This window comes from Pongo pygmaeus, chromosome 11 (assembly GCF_028885625.2).
Source record: "Pongo pygmaeus isolate AG05252 chromosome 11, NHGRI_mPonPyg2-v2.0_pri, whole genome shotgun sequence".
Taxonomy (NCBI): Eukaryota; Metazoa; Chordata; class Mammalia; order Primates; family Hominidae; genus Pongo; species Pongo pygmaeus.
In genome coordinates, this window is record NC_072384.2 from 108,476,452 (window position 1) to 108,496,817 (window position 20,366).

The following is a 20,366-nucleotide window of genomic DNA, read 5'->3' on the forward strand; positions in this document are numbered from 1 at the left end:
AAAATTACTGTGGAGGAGGCAGTGGGCTCAAGGAATCCGCATTTTGAGAAGTATCCCAGGTGATGTTTAACCCATTATAGATACTTTGAGAAACAGTAATTTATAAGGTCCAAATACTGAATAATAATCAACAGTTATGTTACAAATACTTACATAGCGGTTACTTCATACTTGGCACTGTTGTTAGAGAACTATAAACTCATTTAATCCACATTTAATCCGCATGAGGCGAAGAGTACTATTAACCCCCATTTTTACATATTAGGAAACTGAGGGACAGAGATGCTAAGTAACTTGCCCCACAACTATAACTAGTAAGTAGAGTTGGGCCCGGCATTCTGGCCCCAGAGGCTGTGCTCTTAACTGCTGCCTCACACCCTCTTTCCACTGATACATGCAAGAAAATCCACATGATTCCCAGCATGATTTTTGCTGAGCCCTTCCAAGGAGGCTGAAAGGAACAGAGGATACATTACTGCATGGAACACACAGGAAATATTTTATTAGTTTCCAGATGAAGCAAGGGATAGAGTACAAATATTTCAGTAGAGCTCCACAGCTCTCCTCAGGGAGCCCACTCTCGCATCCGTGGCCCCCCAGTCGAGGTACCGCCTGTAGTCCCCCGACCTCAGCAGGTACTGCCGCCCCCAGTAGTTGGGCAGCTCATAGAGGACCCAGGAGCCCTCCAGTACATTGAGGGAGTGGATCTCACTGAGGTGGAAGCGGTCATGAAGAGAGGAGCAGTCCTCAGTGATGTCCACCATCTGGCCCCTATAATCCTCTCGCTCATAGATCCTGAGCCTGTGGGAGCTGGCCTGGGGGTTCAGCAAACAGCAGATGAGGGAACATCAGAAAACCTGACTTCCTGGGGGATGGACCTAAAAAATTATTTTTCTAGGCCGGGCGCGGTGGCTCACGCCTGTAATCCCAGCACTTTGGGAGGCCGAGGTGAGCGGATCACGAGGTCAGGAGATCGAGACCATCCTGGCTAACACGGTGAAACCCCGTCTCTACTAAAAATACAAAAACAAAATTAGCCAGGCGTGGTGGCGGGGGCCTGTAGTACCAGCTACTTGGGAGGCTGAGGCAGGAGAATGGCGTGAACCCGAGAGGCGGAGCTTGCAGTGAGCCGAGATCGCGCCACTGCACTCCAGCCTGGAGCACAGAGTGAGACTCCGTCTCAAAAAAAAAAAAAAATCCTATATCAAAAGTGACCAAGCTAAAAGAAAGACACTGCCAACACCAGGGCTGCTGTGTATAGTTGGGTAGGTTGTACACTGTGAAACTCAAGAGGGCACTGTTCCCCATTCATTTGGTATGAATGGTGCTCCCTAGGGTTTTCTGGTACAATCTACATGAATAGACTCACTGGTCCTGCTCAGGACCACTTTTAAATATTTTATGTATTTGTTTTGTTTGTTTTGTTCTCTCCTTCATAAATTTGTGGTGGTTTGGGCTCTTGTTGGATGACACATAAAATAATGTTTTTATGTATTTGTTTTTGTTTTTGTTTTTTGAGATGGAGTCTCGCTCTGTCGCCCAGGCTGGACTGCAGTGGCGCAATCTTGGCTCACTGCAAGCTCCACCTCCCGGGTTCACACCATTCTCCTGCCTCAGCCTCCTGAGTAGCTCGGACTACAGGCGCCTGCCACCGCGCCTGGCTAATTTTTGTATTTTTAGTAGAGATGGGGTTTTACCATGTTAGCCAGGTTGGTCTTGATCTCCTGACCTCGTGATCCGCCTGCCTTGGCCTCCCAAAGTGCTGGGATTATAGGCGTAAGCCACTGCGCCTGGCAAATAGTAAGATTTTAAAACTAAAAGGCAAATGTATTCCTAGCAAAAGATATTATTTTGAATCTCAATAGCGTTAGGAGAAGCTAGAGGGAGAGGAGGTTGAATTGCTTTTACCCAAATGAGGCTCAGATTGGTGGCAACACAGGAAGAAAGTCCAGCCCAAGCAATCCTCCATCCGTGCCTTTCTGCTTTAAGCCCTGCTACTCAAACATGCTGAAAAGCAAGAGCTGTCACAAAGAGAACTAGGTTTCAGTTCTTAGCTCCAATATGTGCTCTTACAAATCAGTTTTAGGTAATACTCAAAAACGGAAGTTCAAGATCATGAAGGAGCAGCTGGGCGTGGTGGTTCGTGCCTGTAATCCCATCACTTTGGAAGGCCAAGGTGGGAGGATTGCTTGAGCCCAGGAGTCCAAGACCAGCATGGACAACACAGTGAGACCCTGTCTCTACCAAAAAAAAAAAAAGTTTAGTTGGGCATAGTGGTGTGTACCTGTGGTCCCAGCTACTCAGGAGGCTGAGGCGGGAAAATCACTTGAGCTCAGGAGTTTGAGGCTGCAGTGAATTATGATCACACCACTCAAGCCAGTCTGGGTGACAGAGAGAAACCTTGTCTTGAAAAAGATCTTTTTTTTTTTTTTTTTTCTGAGATGGAGTCTTGCTCTGTCACCCAGGCTGGAGTGCAGTGGCGCAATCTCAGCTTGCTGCAAGCTCCGCCTCCCGGGTTCATGCCATTCTCCTGCCTCAGCCTCCCAAGTAGCTGGTACTACAGGCGCCCACCACCATGCCCAGCTAATTTTTTTTGTATTTTTAGTAGAGATGGGGTTTCACTGTGTTAGCTAGAATGGTCTGGATCTCCTGACCTCGTGATCCACCCGCCTCGGCCTCCCAAAGTGCTGGGATTACAGGTGTGAGCCACCACGCCTGGCCTAAAAAAAGATCATTAAGGAGGCCTGTACAGGTTCAAGAGTGTGAAACCTTTAGAAAAATGGAAACTTAGGCTGTTTGTCCTGAGCTATTCTTGTCTCTGTCTCTTGGGTTTTTTTTTTTGAGACAGAGTCTCACTCTGTCACCCAGGCTAGAGTGCAATGGCACAATCTTGGCTCACTGCAACCTCCACCTCCCAGATTCAAGCAATTCTCCTGCCTCAGCCTCCCGAGTAGCTGGGACTACAGGTGCCCGCCACCACGCCTGGCTATTTTTAGTAGAGACAAGATTTCACCATATTGGCCAGGCTGGTCTGGAACTCCTGACCTAAGGTAATCTGCCCGCCTCGGCCTTCCAAAGTGCTGGGATTATAGGTGTGAGCCACCGCGCCTGGCCATGTCTCTTGTTTTGAGCATTTGTTCTTCCTTCATTTGTTTGTTCCTTCCCATTGTCTCAATGTTTTTCTTCCTCCACATTAAAATATTCTTTAGGGGCCAAGCACAATGGCTCATGCCTGTAATCCCAGCACTTTGGGAGGCCGAGGTGGGTGGATCACCTGAGGTCAGGAGTTTGAGACCAGCCTAACCAATATGGTGAAAGCTCGTCTCTAATAAAAATACAAAAATTAGCCAGGTGTGGTGGTGTTGCCTGTAATCTCAGCTACTCTGGAGGCTGAGACAGGAGAATTGCCTGAACTCGGGAGGTGGAGGTTGCAGTGAGCTGAGATCACGCCACTGTACTCCAACCTGGACGACAGAGCGAGACTCCATCTCAAAAAAAAGAAAAAAAAATCTTTTTTGCTTGGAGCTCAGGTTCTAGATCCCTTTCTGAGCCTTCTAATGACATTTCTTCTGTCTCGGTTAAGAGCTGATCAGTAATGTCATTTCCTTTTCAAATCTGACTTTGAGACTTTCTCTCTCTCTCTCTATATATGTACATACACACATATATATACATATATACATATATACATATATATGTATGTATCTTCTTTAGGGAAGATTCTCATGAGCAATTCTTTTTGAGGTTTAAGTGACTGCTAGTAAAGTGGATCTTACAGTCTGTAATTAAAAGAGTTGGAACTTGAAATCAGAAACCTAAGTTTTTGGGCTCCTAATGCCAGACTGGGTCCTTATCAAGCTATTAAACCCTGTGAGGGGATTCACAAAAGTGGTTCATTTTCCCAGGACTCTGTCACAGTCAACTTAGGGAATCCCTAATTGTGAAATTCCAGGCTGTTGGGGCTTCATTTAGGTAACAGTGGGCCTTGCAGGAGCTATTGGAATCTCATTGTTGGTTACTGGTTTGCCCAATCAGAAGGCAGGACTTGAGAGACCCTTGATGTTCCTAATAATAGTTAATACTTGGGGGTGGGGATTGGCCTGTGCCAGGCACCCTCCTTTTACCCTCATTGGAACCCTATAAAGGAGCTACTCTCATCAGCCCTGTTTACAGATGACGTAAGAAATAGCCACCTAGCCTATGGCCACATGAGAGCAAGGAATTAATCTGTTGCTCTTTCATCACCTGTGGCATAGATGCTCTGAGCTAATGCCACGCACAACTTATTCCCAGTAGATGTGAATTTGACTTTAGCAAAATAAAATAAAATGTCCGGTTAAAAGCACTGCATCACATACTTTTTCAGTGGGAGGAAACCTTACGGATGTTAATAAAGGAAAAGAGAATATAGTTAGAGCCAGAAAAAAGAAGACTGCCATCCCATCCCATCGCCTGTCGTGTGAATCATCCACGTGGATCACTGATGCGACTCGAGGGCACGGAAGGGACCCGGCGGGACTGCACTCACGTGGGGGATGAGGCGGCAGGAGCGGACTGAGTCGCTGAGGCCCATCCAATGCTGGTGGTCCGCATAGTCGCCGCGGCGCAGGAAGTACTGGAGGCCCGCGTAGTTGGGCTGCTCATAGAGCATCCAGCAGCCGCTGTCCACGCGCACCGAGTTGCAGCGGCTCAAGTAGGGCTGCAGGTTGGGGTGGTCGCCGCTGCATTCGTAGTGGCGGCCCTGGAAGCCCCGGTCCTCCTAGAGGGTGATCTGCAAGGCAAGGCGAGGCAAGGCGAGGTCTCACAGGCCTGCCCCTACCCCAGTCTCCGGCCCCCGCCATGCAGGGAGCTACTGGGGGCGCGGGCTGGGCTCACCTTCCCCATGGCTGGCTGGGCGCACGGCGGGGCAGAGCGGGTGGGGCGGCGGCGCGGCGATGCTATATAGCAGGAGGGCTGCTGCGTTGGCAAGAACCGTACAAAAGGGGCCCGCGGAGGGCGGGCGTTTTTTTTTTCCTCTCTCTCTGTTCCATATAATGACTGTGGGGGTGGGGGTGGAAGGTTTATTGTATGTTTTCTTTTAGACTCTCTAAAGCTTTCGAATTGATGATCTGGTTAAAACTGTCACTTAGTGCCATTTAGGCCTTTACATAAAGCCTATTTGGGAAATTGGAATTGAGCAAGTGCTTAAGAGTTAGTAATTGTAATTAAATGTTTTATTTACCTTTTAAAAGTTCAGTTTGAGCAACAAAGCAGAATAGCGACCAAGTCTAAGGTCGAAATAGACTACCGCATGAGGCATTTAGATCGGTGTGAAATGTGAAACGTGAGGATGAACTTGCCTTCTCCTCGGGGTGTTTACAGTAGGATGTGATTCTCCTTTAAGAGAACCTCTCTATGATCCTACCTGCTGATAAGCAGGGTATCAGATAACTAATGCAGGAGGTTGGACGCCAGGGGTTGGGCCTGAGGAAGCCCTGTTTAGGCACCCGGCCTCAGCTCTGATCCCTGGAGCCTGGGTGGAAGCAGGGAACTCTTCAGTTTCAGCACCGTGCCTGCCTCACCACAGGCAATGAAACTCAACTGTGGGATTCATGAAGCGACACTTTGGCGGTTATTACACTGGTAACTTTCTATTTAACTAACAACTTTGCTAACTAAAGGCTAAGCTTAGTTGGTTCTAACTGCTGACAAATGCAAGTTAACATGCAAATATAACACATTGAAAATCCTACAATCTTGCAAAGATTCTGCCTTCTTCACCCTGGGGCAAAACCTTCCTGGCTCTCTAGTTAAGGTTCTGATGCCAGGGACTGGGGTCTTCCTTTTGCCAGGACCCGGCCCATCCTGGTGTTCCACTCTCTTTAGAGCAGGGTTTCTCAACCGCAGCACTCTTTTGACATTTGGGGCCAAAAATGTTATCTGCTGGGTGGAGGCTGTCCTGTGCATTACAGGACATTGAGCAGCATCCTGGCCTCTACCAGCTGGGTACCAGTATCATTACTGTCCCGTCGTGACAAGCAGAACTGTCTGCAGACATTGCCAAAGGTTCCCTGGAAAGCAAATCCACCCCCCATCCCCACTAAGAACCACTGATTTAGAATAACTTTGGTGCACCCAGTCTCACTCCTTAGTTTGGATTCTTGCTACTTAAGTCTAATACTAAAAAGTAGCTTTCTCTGGACAAATTTTATGTGATCCACGTAAGTTTAATAAGCCTCATTTACATCTTTCTCTTTTAAAAATTATAACTTTTGTGGAAAGTTTAGAAACTATAAAGCAGTAGAAAGGAGAAAAGATTTTAAGCCATAGTTTTGTATAAAAAGTAGCACTGTTAATGTATATTTAAAAACTCCTAATTCTCACACCTGTGATCTAATATTTCCATCTCTAGGAATTTGTCCAATGGAAAAAATTAAAGATGCATACAAAGATTATGAACAGTGATATTTTATCAGAATGGTGTTTATAATATAGAAAATTAGATACAAATAAAATGTCCAGAATAGGGCATTGATTGAATAAATCATGGAACACTTGTTTGATGAGATGCTATGCAGCTACCAAAAATCATGTTGTCAAATAATTTGTTTAAGGGTATGGAAAATGCTTACCATATGTCGAGTTAAAAAAAACCAAGTATATTATACTCTGAAAATTACAAAATATTGAAAGAAATTAGAGAAGACATAAATAAGTGGAAACACATCCTATGTTAATGGATTGGAAGATAATATTGTTAATATGTCAGTACTACTCAAAGCAATCTACAGATTTAGTGCAACCCCTATCAAATCTCAATGATTTCCTTATGCAGAAAGAGAAAAATCTATTCTAAAATGCATTTGGAATCTCAAGGGATCCCAAATCAACAAATTAGTCTTGCAAAAAACAAAGTTGGAAGTTCCTTATTCCTTATTCCTAATAAGGAATGCTGACACATGGCACATATGGAAGAACCTTGAAAACATATGAAGGGAAATAAATCAGACACAGAAGAACAAATATTGTATGATTCCATTTATTGGAGGTACCTAGAATAGTCAGATTCGTAAAGACAGGAAGTGGAATGGCGGTTACCAGGGATTGGGAGAGGTAGGATTGGGGTGTTATTGTTTAATGAATACAGAGTTTCCCTCAAAACTAAAAGTCTTTTTAGCACATGTACCACCCCTAGAATTTCTGGTAAACTAGCACCAGCCTGAAGATCACGTTCTCATCAAAGGGTGAAAAAAAAAGAAACTCGAGCCAGCCTAGGAAGGACCCTACCTTGTGCTGCTAACCACCGAGACTGCTGTTGGTACAGCAAAAAAAGGATGGACTCATCACAATCAAGTCAAGAAAGTGCCACCCCCTCCAGAGTCGTGGGCCATAGTCCCAGGGGAAAACCCTACCAAACTAAGCTAAGAAAAATTTAACTTTTTCATCTATTCTATTACTCTTTCTTCTTTTCTCACTGTATTACTGACCATCTAGTTATTAACATAACCAAGTCAATTTCACCTCAAACTATTGCATTTAATGCTTGCCTTGTTATACCCTGTGGGGACTTGCCAAGTCAAAGACAGCTCTCTACTTCAGAAAAGTACTTCTGTCCCTCCTGACTCTCCTCAGACTGGGCATTAGTAAATTAGGACCATTTAATCTGGGGAAATTTCGATAAAGACTCCAGTGTCAACCAGGAGTCTTGCCCCTCAATGTAGAGCTTTTATACTGTAGTTGTCCAACATTCTGTGGACCACTAAAGAGCAAGGATGGACTGCCCCAGCTGGTTTTTGTAATTTCCTAAACATATGTTCATTTTACTAGAGGATCATAGAAGTTAAAGACTTAAAACAAACTTTGTCAATTAAGACAGGATACCAAGATGCAAATGCCTGGTTGGAATGGATCAAATATTCCAACTGCACGTTAAACAAAAGCAATTGTTATGCTTGTGCGCACAGCAGGCCAGAGGCCCAGATTGTCCCCTTTCCACTAAGGTGGTCCTCTAGTCATCCAGGCATGGACTGCATGGTAGCTCTTTTCCAGGATTCTACAGCCTAGAGTAATAAGTCGTGCCAAGCTCTCTCTGCTATATCCCAAAGTCGGGCACCCTGCGGGTCAGCCCCCAAGGGCCATCCAGCTTCCGTCTCCCAACACTAAGATCACTTCATGACTCTCACAACAGGGAGGAAACTTAGAGTTCCTTGGAGACCTGAAGGGTTGCAGTGAGCTTAAGAATTTTCAAGAGCTTATCAATCAGTCAGCCCTTGTTCATCCCTGAGCGGATGTGTGGGGGTATTGTGGCTGAATAACTGGAGTGGCACTTGTACTTTAGTCCAATTGGCTATGCCTTTCACCCTGGCATTTCATCAACCAGAGGGAGGAAAAATAAGACATCGTAAAGCGAGAGAAGCCCCTTATGGGTCTTTCGACTCTCACATCTATTTAGGAGCAACTGAAGTCTCATGGGGAATACCAGATCAATTTAAAGCTTAAAATCAAATAGCTGCAGGATTTGAGTCAATATTTTGGTGGGCGACAGTTAATAAAAATGTAGATTGGATAAACTACATCTATTACAACCAAAAGCAACGAGCTTCTCATGAGTTAAAAGAAAAAACTCATGTCGGCCCCAGCCCTGGGGCTACCTGACCTGGCAAAACCCTTTACACGCTATGTGACAGAAAGAGAAAAAATGGCAGTTGGAGTTTTAACCCAGACTGCGGGGCCCTGGCCAAGGTCAGTGGCCTATCTCTCAAAACAACTAGACGGGGTTTCCAAAGGCTGGCCCCAGTGTCTAAGGGCCCTGGCAGCAACGGCCCTGTTAGCACAAGAAGCAGATAAACTAACTCTTGGGCAAAACCTGAATATAAAGGCCCCTCCATGCTGTGGTAACTTTGATGGATACCAAAGGACATCATTGGCTAGCAAATGCTAGATTAACCAAGTATCAAAACTTCCTATGTGAAAATCTCCACATAACCATTGAAGTTTGCAACACTCTAAACCCCGCCACCTTGCTCCCGGTATCAGAGAGCCCAGTTGAACATAACTGCTACTTGGGCACAAGATGGCTCGTGGGGATACCGGACCCTCATTTACCTGCTCAACTGAATCATATGGTTACAAGCTGTCTTAGAAATAATCATTAATAAGACCGACAGAGCCTTGACTATTCTGGCCCGGCAAGAAACTCAGATGAGAAATGCTATCTATCAAAATGGATTGGCTTTCGACTACTTGCTAGCAGCTAAAGGAGGGGTCTGTGGGAAATTTACCTTACTAATTGCTGTCTACACATATATGATCAAGGGAAGGTAGTTGAAGACATAGTTAGAGATATGACAAAGCTGGCACATGTGCCTGTGCAAGTGTGGCATGGATTTGATCCTGGGGCCGTGTTTGAAAAATGGTTCCCAGCACTAGGAGAATTTAAAAATCTTATAATAGGAGTTATAATAGTAATAGGAACCTGCTTACTGCTCACTTGTTTGTTACCTGTACTTCTTCAAATGATAAAAAGCTTCATCACTACCTTAGTTCACCAAAATGCTTCAGCACAAGTGTACTATATGAATCACTATCTATCTGTCTTGCAAGAAGACATGGGTAATGAAAATAAAAGTGACACTGCCACTAATGAGTGAGGTTCTCAAAGCGGGGGAATAAGGGAGGAGATCACCACTCATATTGTCCTATGCCCAATTTCTGCCCCCAAAGAAAGAATAAGTAAAAACTAAAAGGCAGAAATGAAATCCACAGGCAGACAGCCTGGCGCCACACCCTGGGCCTGGCTAAAGATCGACCCCTGACCTAACCAGTTATGTTATCTATAGATTCCAGACATTGTACGGAAAAACATTGTGAAAATCCCTGTCCTGTTCTGTTCCATTCTGATTACCATTGCATGCAGCCCCCAGTCACGTGCTGCCTGCTTACTCAATCAATCACAACCCTCTCAAGCAGACCCCCTTAGAGTTTTAAGCCCTTAAAAGGGACAGGAATTGCTCATATGGGGAGTTCGATTTTTGGAGACGTGAGTCTTGCTGAAACTCCTGGCTGAATAAAGCCCTTCCTTCTTTAACTTGGTGTCTGAGGGGTTTTGTCTGTGGCTAGTCCTGCTACAGTTTTATTATAATAAATATTGATTGAGTAGTTTGTGCATAACACTTTTCTCATGTTTAGGATTTGTTTCTTAGGTAGATTCCTAGAAGTATGCTCAAAAGTTAGTTCATATTTCTCCCTCTGCTGTTCTTGTGACATTCAACTCCTCATTATCACAAAGGACTGAAGAAGTGTAAATGTTTGCCAATATTTGGTACCATCTGAATTGCCTCCCAAGACAGGGTGAATTCCATGGATTATAAAGGAGTTAAAGAGTGTCTAAAACAAAGTTTACTTTAAATTTCTTATAGTCAGCCAGGCGCAGTGGCTCACATCTGTAATCCCAGCACTTTGGGAGGCCGAGGCAGGTGGGTCACTTGAGGTCAGGAGTTCGAGACCAGCCTGGTCAACGTGGTGAAACCTCATCTCTAACTAAAAATACAAAAATTAGCTGGGTGTGGTGGTGTATGCCTGTTATTCCAGCTACTGGGGAGGCTGAAGCAGGAGAATCACTTGAACCCAGGAGACGGAGGTTGCGGTGAGCTGAGATTGCACCACTGCACTCCTTACCTGTTATCCTCTCTATCTCAAAAAAAAAAAAAAAAATTCTGGCCAGGCGTGGTGGCTCATGCTTGTAATCCCAGCACTTTGGGAGGCCAAGGTGAGCGGATCAAGAGGTCAAGAGATCAAGACAATCCTGGCTAACACAGTGAAACCCTGTCTCTACTAAAAATACAAAATAAAATTAGCCGGGTGTGGTGGCTGGCGCCTGTAGTCCCAGCTACTCGGAAGGTTGAGGCAGGAGAATGGCGTGAACCCGGGAGGCGGAGCTTGCAGTGAGCAGAGATTGCGCCACTGCACTCCAGCCTGGGCGGCAGAGCAAGACTCCGTCTCAAAAACAAAAACAAAAACAAACCTTACAGTTCTCTTACTTTATAAAGAGAAATAAAAGAATATTGAATATAATTGACATCTTAAACAAATTTTTTCTCTATTCGTACCCTTTCCTCCTTGGACTTCATCCTTCTTTCTCCCTTTATTCAGTTCATTCTGATTTCCCTATAACACCAAAGCTCACACTCAAGAATCAGATAATATTTTAAGGTTCTCTTCAATCCTGGGAATTTGTGCTCTGGACACAATTGTGCTATAGCGAAGACTGCTGTTGTGTTTCTTCACTCACCCTTTCTTGTCTATTGCCCCAGTTGCAGCTAATAGAGATTCTATGGTTACCAGGGATACCAGCTTTAGGGTGATGCAGATGCTAAATGCTGTGGGAGTCAGGGAAAACCTGGGGTCCTGATGATGTTGTTGAACTGCTGAATCAACCACCCCTAAACCCTGTGCTCCCAAGACTTCCTGTCATGTGAGCTAGTAGATTTCCATCTTGCTTATCTATTTGATATGAAGTTGCTGCTACTTTTAGTCTAAAGCATTAAGTCAGATCCATTTCTGGCTGTGGGATTAGGGTGAATTTTGATCTGGTTAAAGGTTCAGTAACTCACCAGGGAGAAAGTACACAAGAGAAATACTGGTGAGGAAAAGACGTAAATAAGGGCAAAGAGATGTGAAAGTGTTTGGTGTGCTTGGAGGACTCAGGTGAGATGGGAAGGAAGGACAGCTGGGGTCAGGAAATAGGAGATGAGGTAGATACGCTGGGGGTCAGGATCCCAGGAATTTGAATGTTTTCCTATGGGAAGTGAAGGAACATCAAAGGTTTTTAATCAGGGAAATGACATGATCAGATTAGCCTCTAAGCACTTACATAGTGACTCCTCCTTTCTAAAATTCTAGCAATGAGAGTACAAATAAGACAGAATAAGAGGTAGGAAAAGAACCAATAGAAGTGAATATATTGTAGGACAGCCTTATACATAGTATACTGACACACACATACGTATATTGGATGAGGTTATATAAATATATGTAACTGTACGTGTGTGTGTGTGCCTATGTGTATTCAGAGAATGCAGCTTTGGATTATTCAATATTTCTAATTCAATTCCTGCTAATTCAATTCCTGGTTGGTTGTTTGCAATGACCTCATGGTAAGAATGTATGAGCTAGTGTTGTCATTACTTTGACAAAATTTCACAATAGATTTTATAAAATCTTCCTGGCTTTTTTTTTTTTTTTTTTGAGATGGAGTCTCGCTCTGTCGCCCAGGCTGGAGTGCAGTGGTGTGATCTCAGCTCACTGCAACCTCCACCTCCTGAGCTCAAGCAGTTCTCCTGCCTCAGCCTCCTAAGTAGCTGGGATTACGGGTACCCGCCACCACACCCAGCTAATCTTTGTATTTTTAGTAGAGATGGGTTTTTACCATGTTGTCTAGGCTGGTCTCAGACTCCTGACCTAAGGTGATCCGCCCGCCTCGGCCTCCCATAGTGCTGGGATTACAGGCGTGAGCCACCACACCTGGCCAAAATCTTCCTGATTTTATAATAGAAAACCAGCAGTTTCTGAGCTGTGATTCTGGCTTCTGATTCCACCTGTTATTGAGTGTGACATTGGAGTTAGACCTCAGTTTACTGTGCATAAAATGAGTTATCTAGGTTAGATGATCTACGGATTTAAAATATATTAACCATCTTATCTTATAACTACAATGTTCTATAATGGACCCTCTCTCTGCCTCTCTCTCCCCCTCCCTCCCTTCCTTTCTTTTTCTCTCCTCCCCCTTTTCTTTTTTTTTTTTTTTAACTTTTATTTTAGGCTCGGGGTACATGTGCATGATTGCTATGTAGGTAAACTTGTGTCACATGGGTTTGTTGTACAGGTTATTTCATCACCCAGGTACTAGGCCTAGTACCCAATAGTTATTTCTTCTGATTCTCTCCCTCCTCCCACCCTCCACCCTCAAATAGGTCCAGTGTCTGTTGTTCCCTTCTTTGTGTCTACGTGTGTGTTCTCATCATTTAGTTCCCATCTTTTCTTTTTCTTTGTTTTTTTTTTTTTAATTTTAAAATTAAGAATGTCTCTAAATAAAATTCTATACAGTTACCTAAGGAAAATTTACATATACTCTACATCAGCTAGAAATGTGTGTTGAAGTGCAGACAACAGAATACCCAGCTATAGGGGCTTAAACAAAATGTGGTTTATTTGACTGCTATTACAAGAAGTCTGAAGGTAAAAGTTTGTTAGCATGGTTCAGGGTCTCAGCCACATCTAGGCCAACATTTCTGAAATTCTCCTGGCCTTTCTCTCACAGCTGTCATTTCTTGAGTGTAAGAAATAAGAGGGAACTGTGACACCAGGGTCATCTGCTCCCTTTCATTAGAAAGGCACGAGTTTTCCAGAACCTCCCTATCATCATTTCTTACTTCTGATTCGATGGCCAGAGGAAGGCCACATGGCCACCTCTGTAGTAAGGGAGTCAGACAGAGATTTGTGAACTCAACTTTTGCATACAATTTTAGAGAATTCAAAAATGGACATGCATTATGGCACCCAGGTTCAGAATCCCTGATTGAAAAAGTGGGTCACACTATCTGAACCTACGTTTCTCACTCCTCAGAGAAAAACTGAAATCTAAACAGATTTCTGATAATCTTGTTTGAAGCAGCAAGATTTGTTTAAAGGCCAGAGAATCAAATGAGATAATGTATTATGAAACTTTTGCAAACTGTTAAGTTCTACTTAATATGAAGACATCTTTCTGTTGTGAGAACTTCCTTTGCTATCTATGTATTACACATCTTGGTTGCCATTTGCCTTGTGTGTGTGTAAATAAAATAAGATAGAAGTAGGGCAAAGTAAAGACACCAGCAAATCAGTGCCAGGAACACACAGAAAATATTTTATTAGTTTCCAAATTAAGAAACGACAAAAGAGGACATATTTCAGGAGAAATCTATGACTCTCCTCAGAGAGCCCACTCTGGCATTCGTGGCCCCCCAGTCCTGGTAGCGCCTGTAGTCCCCTGGCATCAGCAGGTACTGCCGTCCTCGGTAGTTGGACAGCTCGTAGAGGACCCAGGAGCCCTCCAGCACGTTGAGGGAGTGGATTTCATTGAAGCGGAAGCGGTCCTGAAGACAGGAGCAGTCCTCAGTGAACTCTATCATCTGGCCTCTGTAGTCCTCTCTCTCATAGAGTCTGATCCTGTGAGAGCCAGACTGGTGGACCCAGAAATAAAAAGAGGAGAAAAGCAACTGTGAAATGATTCCAATGCATTGTTAGGCAGTCTAGCTTGGTGAGGACCTGCTCAAGCCATTTAGAAATACATGGTAAAATTTAATTAATTCTGAATATTTATAAACTCCTCATTACCGAGGACAGAGATTCAGTACCTTTTCAAGATTATAAAGTATGGTGAAGAAATTGAGAAGGAAATCTCACTCTTTAATATATTCAGCTATTTCTCAGGATGAGCTGCCTCCTATGCTCAGTATCCTGTACCACACACAAACCCAAACCTGTAACAGCTTATTACTATTTTATACCATTTTGAAGAAATGTTTTAATATTAAAATAAACATTAAATTATAAAGAAATATATTTAAATAATGTATAATTTTAACATACATATATCTAATATATATTTAATTATATACTATATTTAAAATATAAAATGTATAAAATTATATTTTATTTAAAGATAATTTTATTTTAATAATTATATTCAAATTATGTTTTATAAGTATAAATTAAAATTATATTTATTTTAAAAATTATATTTTATTTAAAAATAACTTTACTAAAATATAAATAAAATATATTTAAAATACATAAATACAAGGGGTGGGGCAGTGGCTCACGCCTGTAGTCCCAGCACCTTGGGAAGCTGAGGCAGGTGGATCACTTGAGGTCAGGAGTTCAAGACCAGCCTGAAGAATATGGCGAAACCTTGTCTATACTAAAAATACAAAAATTAGCCAGGTGTGGTGGTGCATGCCTGTAATCCCAGCTACTTGGGAAGAGAATTGCTAGGGCCCAGGAAGCAGAGGTTGCAGTGTGCCGAGATCATGCCACTGCAGTCCAGCCTGGGGGACAGAGCAAGACTTCGTCAAAAAATAATAATAATAATAAATAATAAAATACAGCAAAATAAAAATACAAAAATTATCTGGGTGTGATGGCATGCTCCTGTAACTCCAGCTACTCAGGAGACTGAGAGAGGGGAATCATTTGAATCCGGGAGGCGGAGGTTGCAGTGAGCCGAGATTGCACCACTGCACTCCAGCCTGGGCGTCAGAGTGAGACTCTGTCTCAAAAAGCGAAAACAAAACAACAACAACAAAAATATATATATGCACATATAATGTAAATGAAATATATTAAAAATATATTAAAATATATTTAAAATATGTTAAATATATTTAAAATATAATATAATTTATATAGTTATATGTGTATATTAAATACATATTTATTAAATAAATATATTATTAAATACATTATATTCATTAAATATAATTAATGTAAATATATTTAAAATATAAAAATATAATGTATTTTAAATATAAGTATTTAAAATATATTAAATATATAATTTAATATATTGAATTAAACGATAATGCATCATTTAAATCAATGATATAAATAACATATGTTAAATATATGAGCCTTCTATTTAAAATATAAGTATTTTAAATATATTAAAATATAAATATTTTAAATATATTAAAATATAAATATTTTAAATATCTTAAGATAATATATTAAATAACAATTAATTCTAAGTCAATAACTTATGAATGCAATGAAGAAAAATGGAGAAAAAAAATCAGTAAGTCCAAGAACGAATTTTGCATAAACTTTAGTGTTTTAACACACATATGGGATATAAGCGGCACATGTGTAAAATATCTGTGTTGCTCTCCTTTGAAGGAAAGTCTTACTTATATCGGTTAGGAAAACCCAAAATATGCAAGAGAGGAGCAAAAAGGGGAAAAAGTCTCAAAAGAAATTACCCTGTTTGCTCAGTAACTGCCGTACCCTCTAGCATTTATTCTTCTATTGGGTATTAGTGGTTTTTCTACAACTCCATTCTAAATGATTCCAGAATAGGGCTTAAGTCTTATACAACCCCCAGGGCAGGAGACACATTCCTACTCAATACATATTTGTGGATTAATTGTGATTAACTGGTATCTGGGTAACACTTTGCTTTTGTAGGGAGCAAACTCTATTGACTTAATCCACTATAGTTCATCTTTTGTCCACTCTCAGTTATTGTGACTGATCACTACCTCTAATGTTTAACTTTTGCTTGAAACCATCCAGTGAGTGTCCTGAGGGCCTGGGTCCTGACATGAGGATGCACTCACTTGGGGGATGAGGCGGCAGGAGCGGACCGAGTCGCTGAGGCCCATCCACTGCTGGTGGTCCGCATAGTCGCCGCGGCGCAGGAAGTACTGGAGGCCAGAGTAGTTGGGCTGCTCATAGAGCATCCAGCAGCCGCTGTCCACGCGCACCGAGTTGCAGCGGCTCAAGTAGGGCTGCAGGTTGGGGTGGTCGCCGCTGCATTCGTAGTGGCGGCCCTGGAAGCCCCGGTCCTCGTAGAGGGTGATCTGCAAGGCAAGGCGAGACACGGCGAGGTCTCACAGGCCTGCTCCTGCCCCAGTCTCTGGCCCCCGCGGTGGAGGAAGCTCCGGGGGCCCGGGGCGCAGGCTGGGCTCACCTTCCCCATGGCTGGCTGGTTGCACGGCGGTGCTGAGCGAATGGGGCGGCGGCGCGGCGGGGCTATATAGCAGGAGGGCTGCTGCGTTGGCAAGAACCGCACAAAAGGGGCCCCCGGAGGGGAGCAAGGGCATTTTCGTGTTCTTTTTTTCTCTTTGCTGTGCTAGTCCGCGGGGCTTGTTGTGGGTTTTGGTTGCATTCTCTCTGGAGTATTCGGATTGCTATCACTGGCTGATGCTATTGAGAATGTTTGTAAAAAGGTAATTTGGGACATTGTCTATTTATAATGGAAGTGGAGCTTCAGCTATTTCACATATAGTTCGCGCTTTTATTCGTATAGGTTGGGGAAAAAGAAAAAAAGTTTAAGTCGGGGAGCAAAAAAAGCAAAGACTCTTAATAAGGCAAATATAAATTAATCTGTCAGAACTACAGTATTACTTACGTGCCACAATATTGAATACTGATTGTTAATAGGAAGGAAATGGGCTTAACTGAATGTTAAAAATTTCAAGTTAGTCCTTTAAGAGAACGTCATCATGAAAGGGTGTAAGAAATTGGAACATTTTATCAAGAGAGTTCGCAGAATTTCGAACTTTTATTATGGTAAAACACACAGCAAACATGAATCTTCAATATTGGGTCTGATTTTGTTGCAATGATGCCTGGAAGTAGCTGAGAATTAGATGTTTTTCTCTTAGCTAATGGTGGTGCCGTGATTCAAAAGAGAGAATAGTTCTAAGATGCTTAATCTCAGAAAGAACTAAAAAGGGAAATATCTAAGTTTGAGGAAATTAGAAAAAGTAATACGTTTGAAACACAAAAACATGATCTCTTAGCTTGTTATAAAATAGAACCAAATTCCTAAGAAACTTATTTCTGGTAGGATCTAGAATACACCTTTGCCCTCTGAACAAGCGAGAGTACACAAGGCCTTTGACTCAGACGAAATTAATTGCATGAACACAAAGGGGAGCTATGGCTGGAATGACGCAGGGAGAGGAAGGAATAAAAATCTAGAAGCTGGACTCGAGGAAGACTTCAGAAAGTACTTACTGGCCTGGAAGAGAACAGTTTGATGGACTGGAAAGAGTACTGGAGTGGAAAATGACCTATGTGTCCAGCTTCTTTCATGTTCAAAGAATTGCTCACAGCCCTGTGTCAACCCATGGAAGTACTTTGTCTTGTCTTTGAGTCATAAATCTTTGTAAGTGGTATTTATGAATTAAACACCAACTATGTGCAATACAAATTATTTTAATTCTTATTTTCTGGCTTCTTTTTTTTTTTTTTTTGTATTCTTTCTGTGTAGAACTCTGCGGTGGTAGGGAAATACCTTTTTCTTTTGTTTTGTTTTGATTGTTTTCTTCATCCCCATTGCTACATATAGCAGGCGTATGGTAGGTGCTCAAAAATTGGTAAGGATCCTAACTCAAGGAAGTTAAGAGTCTCTAGTGGCTAATAATTGGAGGCTATTGAAATGGAAAATAAACTTGTGGCTGGGTGTGGTGGCTCACACCTGTAATCCCAGCACTTTCGGAGGCCAATGTGGGAGGGTCACTTGAGCCCAGGAGTTCGAGACCAGCCCTGGCAACATAGTGAGACCCCTTCTCTACAAAAAAATGAAAAAATTAGCCAGGCATGGTGGTGCATGCCTGTAGCCCCAGCTACTTAGGAGGCTGAGATGGAGGATCGCTTGAGCCTGGGAGGTCGAGGCTGCAGTGAGCTGTGTTTGTGCCACTGCACTCCATCCTGGACAACAGAGTGTGACCATGTCTCAAAAAATAAATAAATAAAATAAACTTGCACTATGAGCTGGTAGTCTCACTTCTAGGTCGCTATCTTTTTAAAATTATGGCATGTCAGGATTACCGTATATGTACAATGTTATTCTTTGCAGCATTGTTGGTAAAAGCAACATTGGAAAAGCCCAGTCACTTAAGTGGACAAATGGTGAAATGGTCTAGGGGACCTCCAAACAATGGGATGCAATTCAACCATTAAACAGAATAAGGTACTGACCTAGATATATGTCCATATTGTAATACATTTTAAAAGCAAGTTGCAGACTAATATGTATAGCATGAGTCCATTTTTGTAAAGAAAAGAAGCATGTGTTTTATGAGAGAGCTATATAAACAAGGAGAAAATCCCAGAAGGGTGCCCACCAACTATAAACAGGAGTTAGCAATGAGGGGCGTCAGAAGGACTCCCCTCAACTTCTTTATAGAATTTGTACAGTAGTAAGATTGTGGGAGGCCTTTTACTTTGAAGGGAAATTTTTAAGTTAAAATAAATTAATTCTCTACTGATGAAAAGACTTGCAATTGCTTTTTCTTTTTTTTTTTTTTTTTTTTTTTTTTTACTTTTTAGGGCTTTGCTTATGAGCAAGCAGATTTTAGTTTAATCAAAGGCTCCAGAAATTATGGCTTTCTTTAATGCACCTTTAAATTTGAGCCCATTTTGTAGTTACAGGACTTATTTATTTGTTTATTTTAACTTTTATTTTAGATTTAGGGGCACATATCCAGGTTTGTTATACAGGTAAATTGCATGTTGTGGAGGTTTGGTGTACAGATTATTTTATCATCCAGGTGATAAGTATAGTACCTGACAGGTAGTTTTTTGATCGTCTCCAACCTCCCACCCTCCAACCTCAAGTAGGCCCCAGTGTCTCTTGTTTTCTTCTTGTCCACATGTACTCAAAGTTTAGCTTCCACTTATAAGCGAGAACATGAGGTATTTTGTTTTCTGTTCCTGTGTTAGTTTGCTTAGGATAATGGCCTCCAGCTCCATCTATGTTGCTGCAAAGGACAGGGTCTCATTCTTTTTTATGGCTGCATAGTATTCCATTGTATATATGTAACACTTTGTAAAATCCAGCCTACCTTTGATGGGCATTTAGGTTGATTCCACGTCTTTGCTATCATGAATAGTGCTGTGATGAACATATGCATACATGTGTCCTTATGCCAGAACGATGTTTTTTGTAGCTACTTTTTATGTTTGGGGTACACTATACCATGCAAATCTATTTAAAAGATTGATGTGTATCTCTTATTATTAATTTATTTGCAATAGCTGGTCACCATGAAACTGATGTGCAGTTTCTATAATTGATGCAGCATTTGGGCCAGGGGTAGTACCGGCCAAGAGCTACAGTCCTGGACAGGAGCCATTTTCAAAAGAAGATGAATGGTCTTTAACTTTGTTCAAAGGTACGGCAATGGCCGTGGTGGCCCTGGCATTAGTTATATAATACTGTGCCTGAAAGTAAACAAAACTACAATCCTTTATATAGTCTAATCAGGCTGTTGACCAAGTTAAGTTTGCCCTCTCCACTCATCTGACTTTGCCTTTTGTCTAACCCATTTTTGGTTAGAAGGAAACTTCCCAACTATTGTTCCTCAAGGTGCTTAGTTGAATGCCTCCCTTCTCGCCAGTCAGCCTCTCCCGGGTCTCTGGCATTGCCCTGCGTTTTCTTTCTCGGGCAGGCTACACCCTGCCTCCACCCCAACGTCCGAGGCTTGTTCAAACTCACTCTACCTTGAAGCTCTTCTCCAATAGACCCCGTCCCCCGCCCCATTCACTTCTTAACTTTTGACAAGGAGCATTTAAAGGTGAACTGATTTGCACAATGAAAGAATGACAGAAGTCAGCAA

General features: G+C 42.4%; 1 protein-coding gene and 1 pseudogene across 1 annotated transcript; both read right to left on the reverse strand.

The window, feature by feature from the left end:
- Positions 1 to 542: 542 nt before the first annotated feature.
- Positions 543 to 4,884, reverse strand: LOC129031700 (gamma-crystallin D-like; annotated as a pseudogene).
- An 8,978-nt stretch (positions 4,885 to 13,862) lies between these two features.
- On the reverse strand, positions 13,863 to 16,763 carry LOC129031425 (gamma-crystallin D). The gene is made up of 3 exons (XM_054477788.1): positions 16,709 to 16,763; positions 16,356 to 16,598; positions 13,863 to 14,201 (listed from the first exon to the last, which is right to left on the reverse strand). Exons 1-3 carry the CDS (start codon positions 16,715 to 16,717, stop codon positions 13,929 to 13,931), a joined length of 525 nt encoding a protein of 174 aa, XP_054333763.1. The 5' UTR covers positions 16,718 to 16,763; the 3' UTR covers positions 13,863 to 13,928.
- Between the last annotated feature and the right edge of the window lie 3,603 nt (positions 16,764 to 20,366).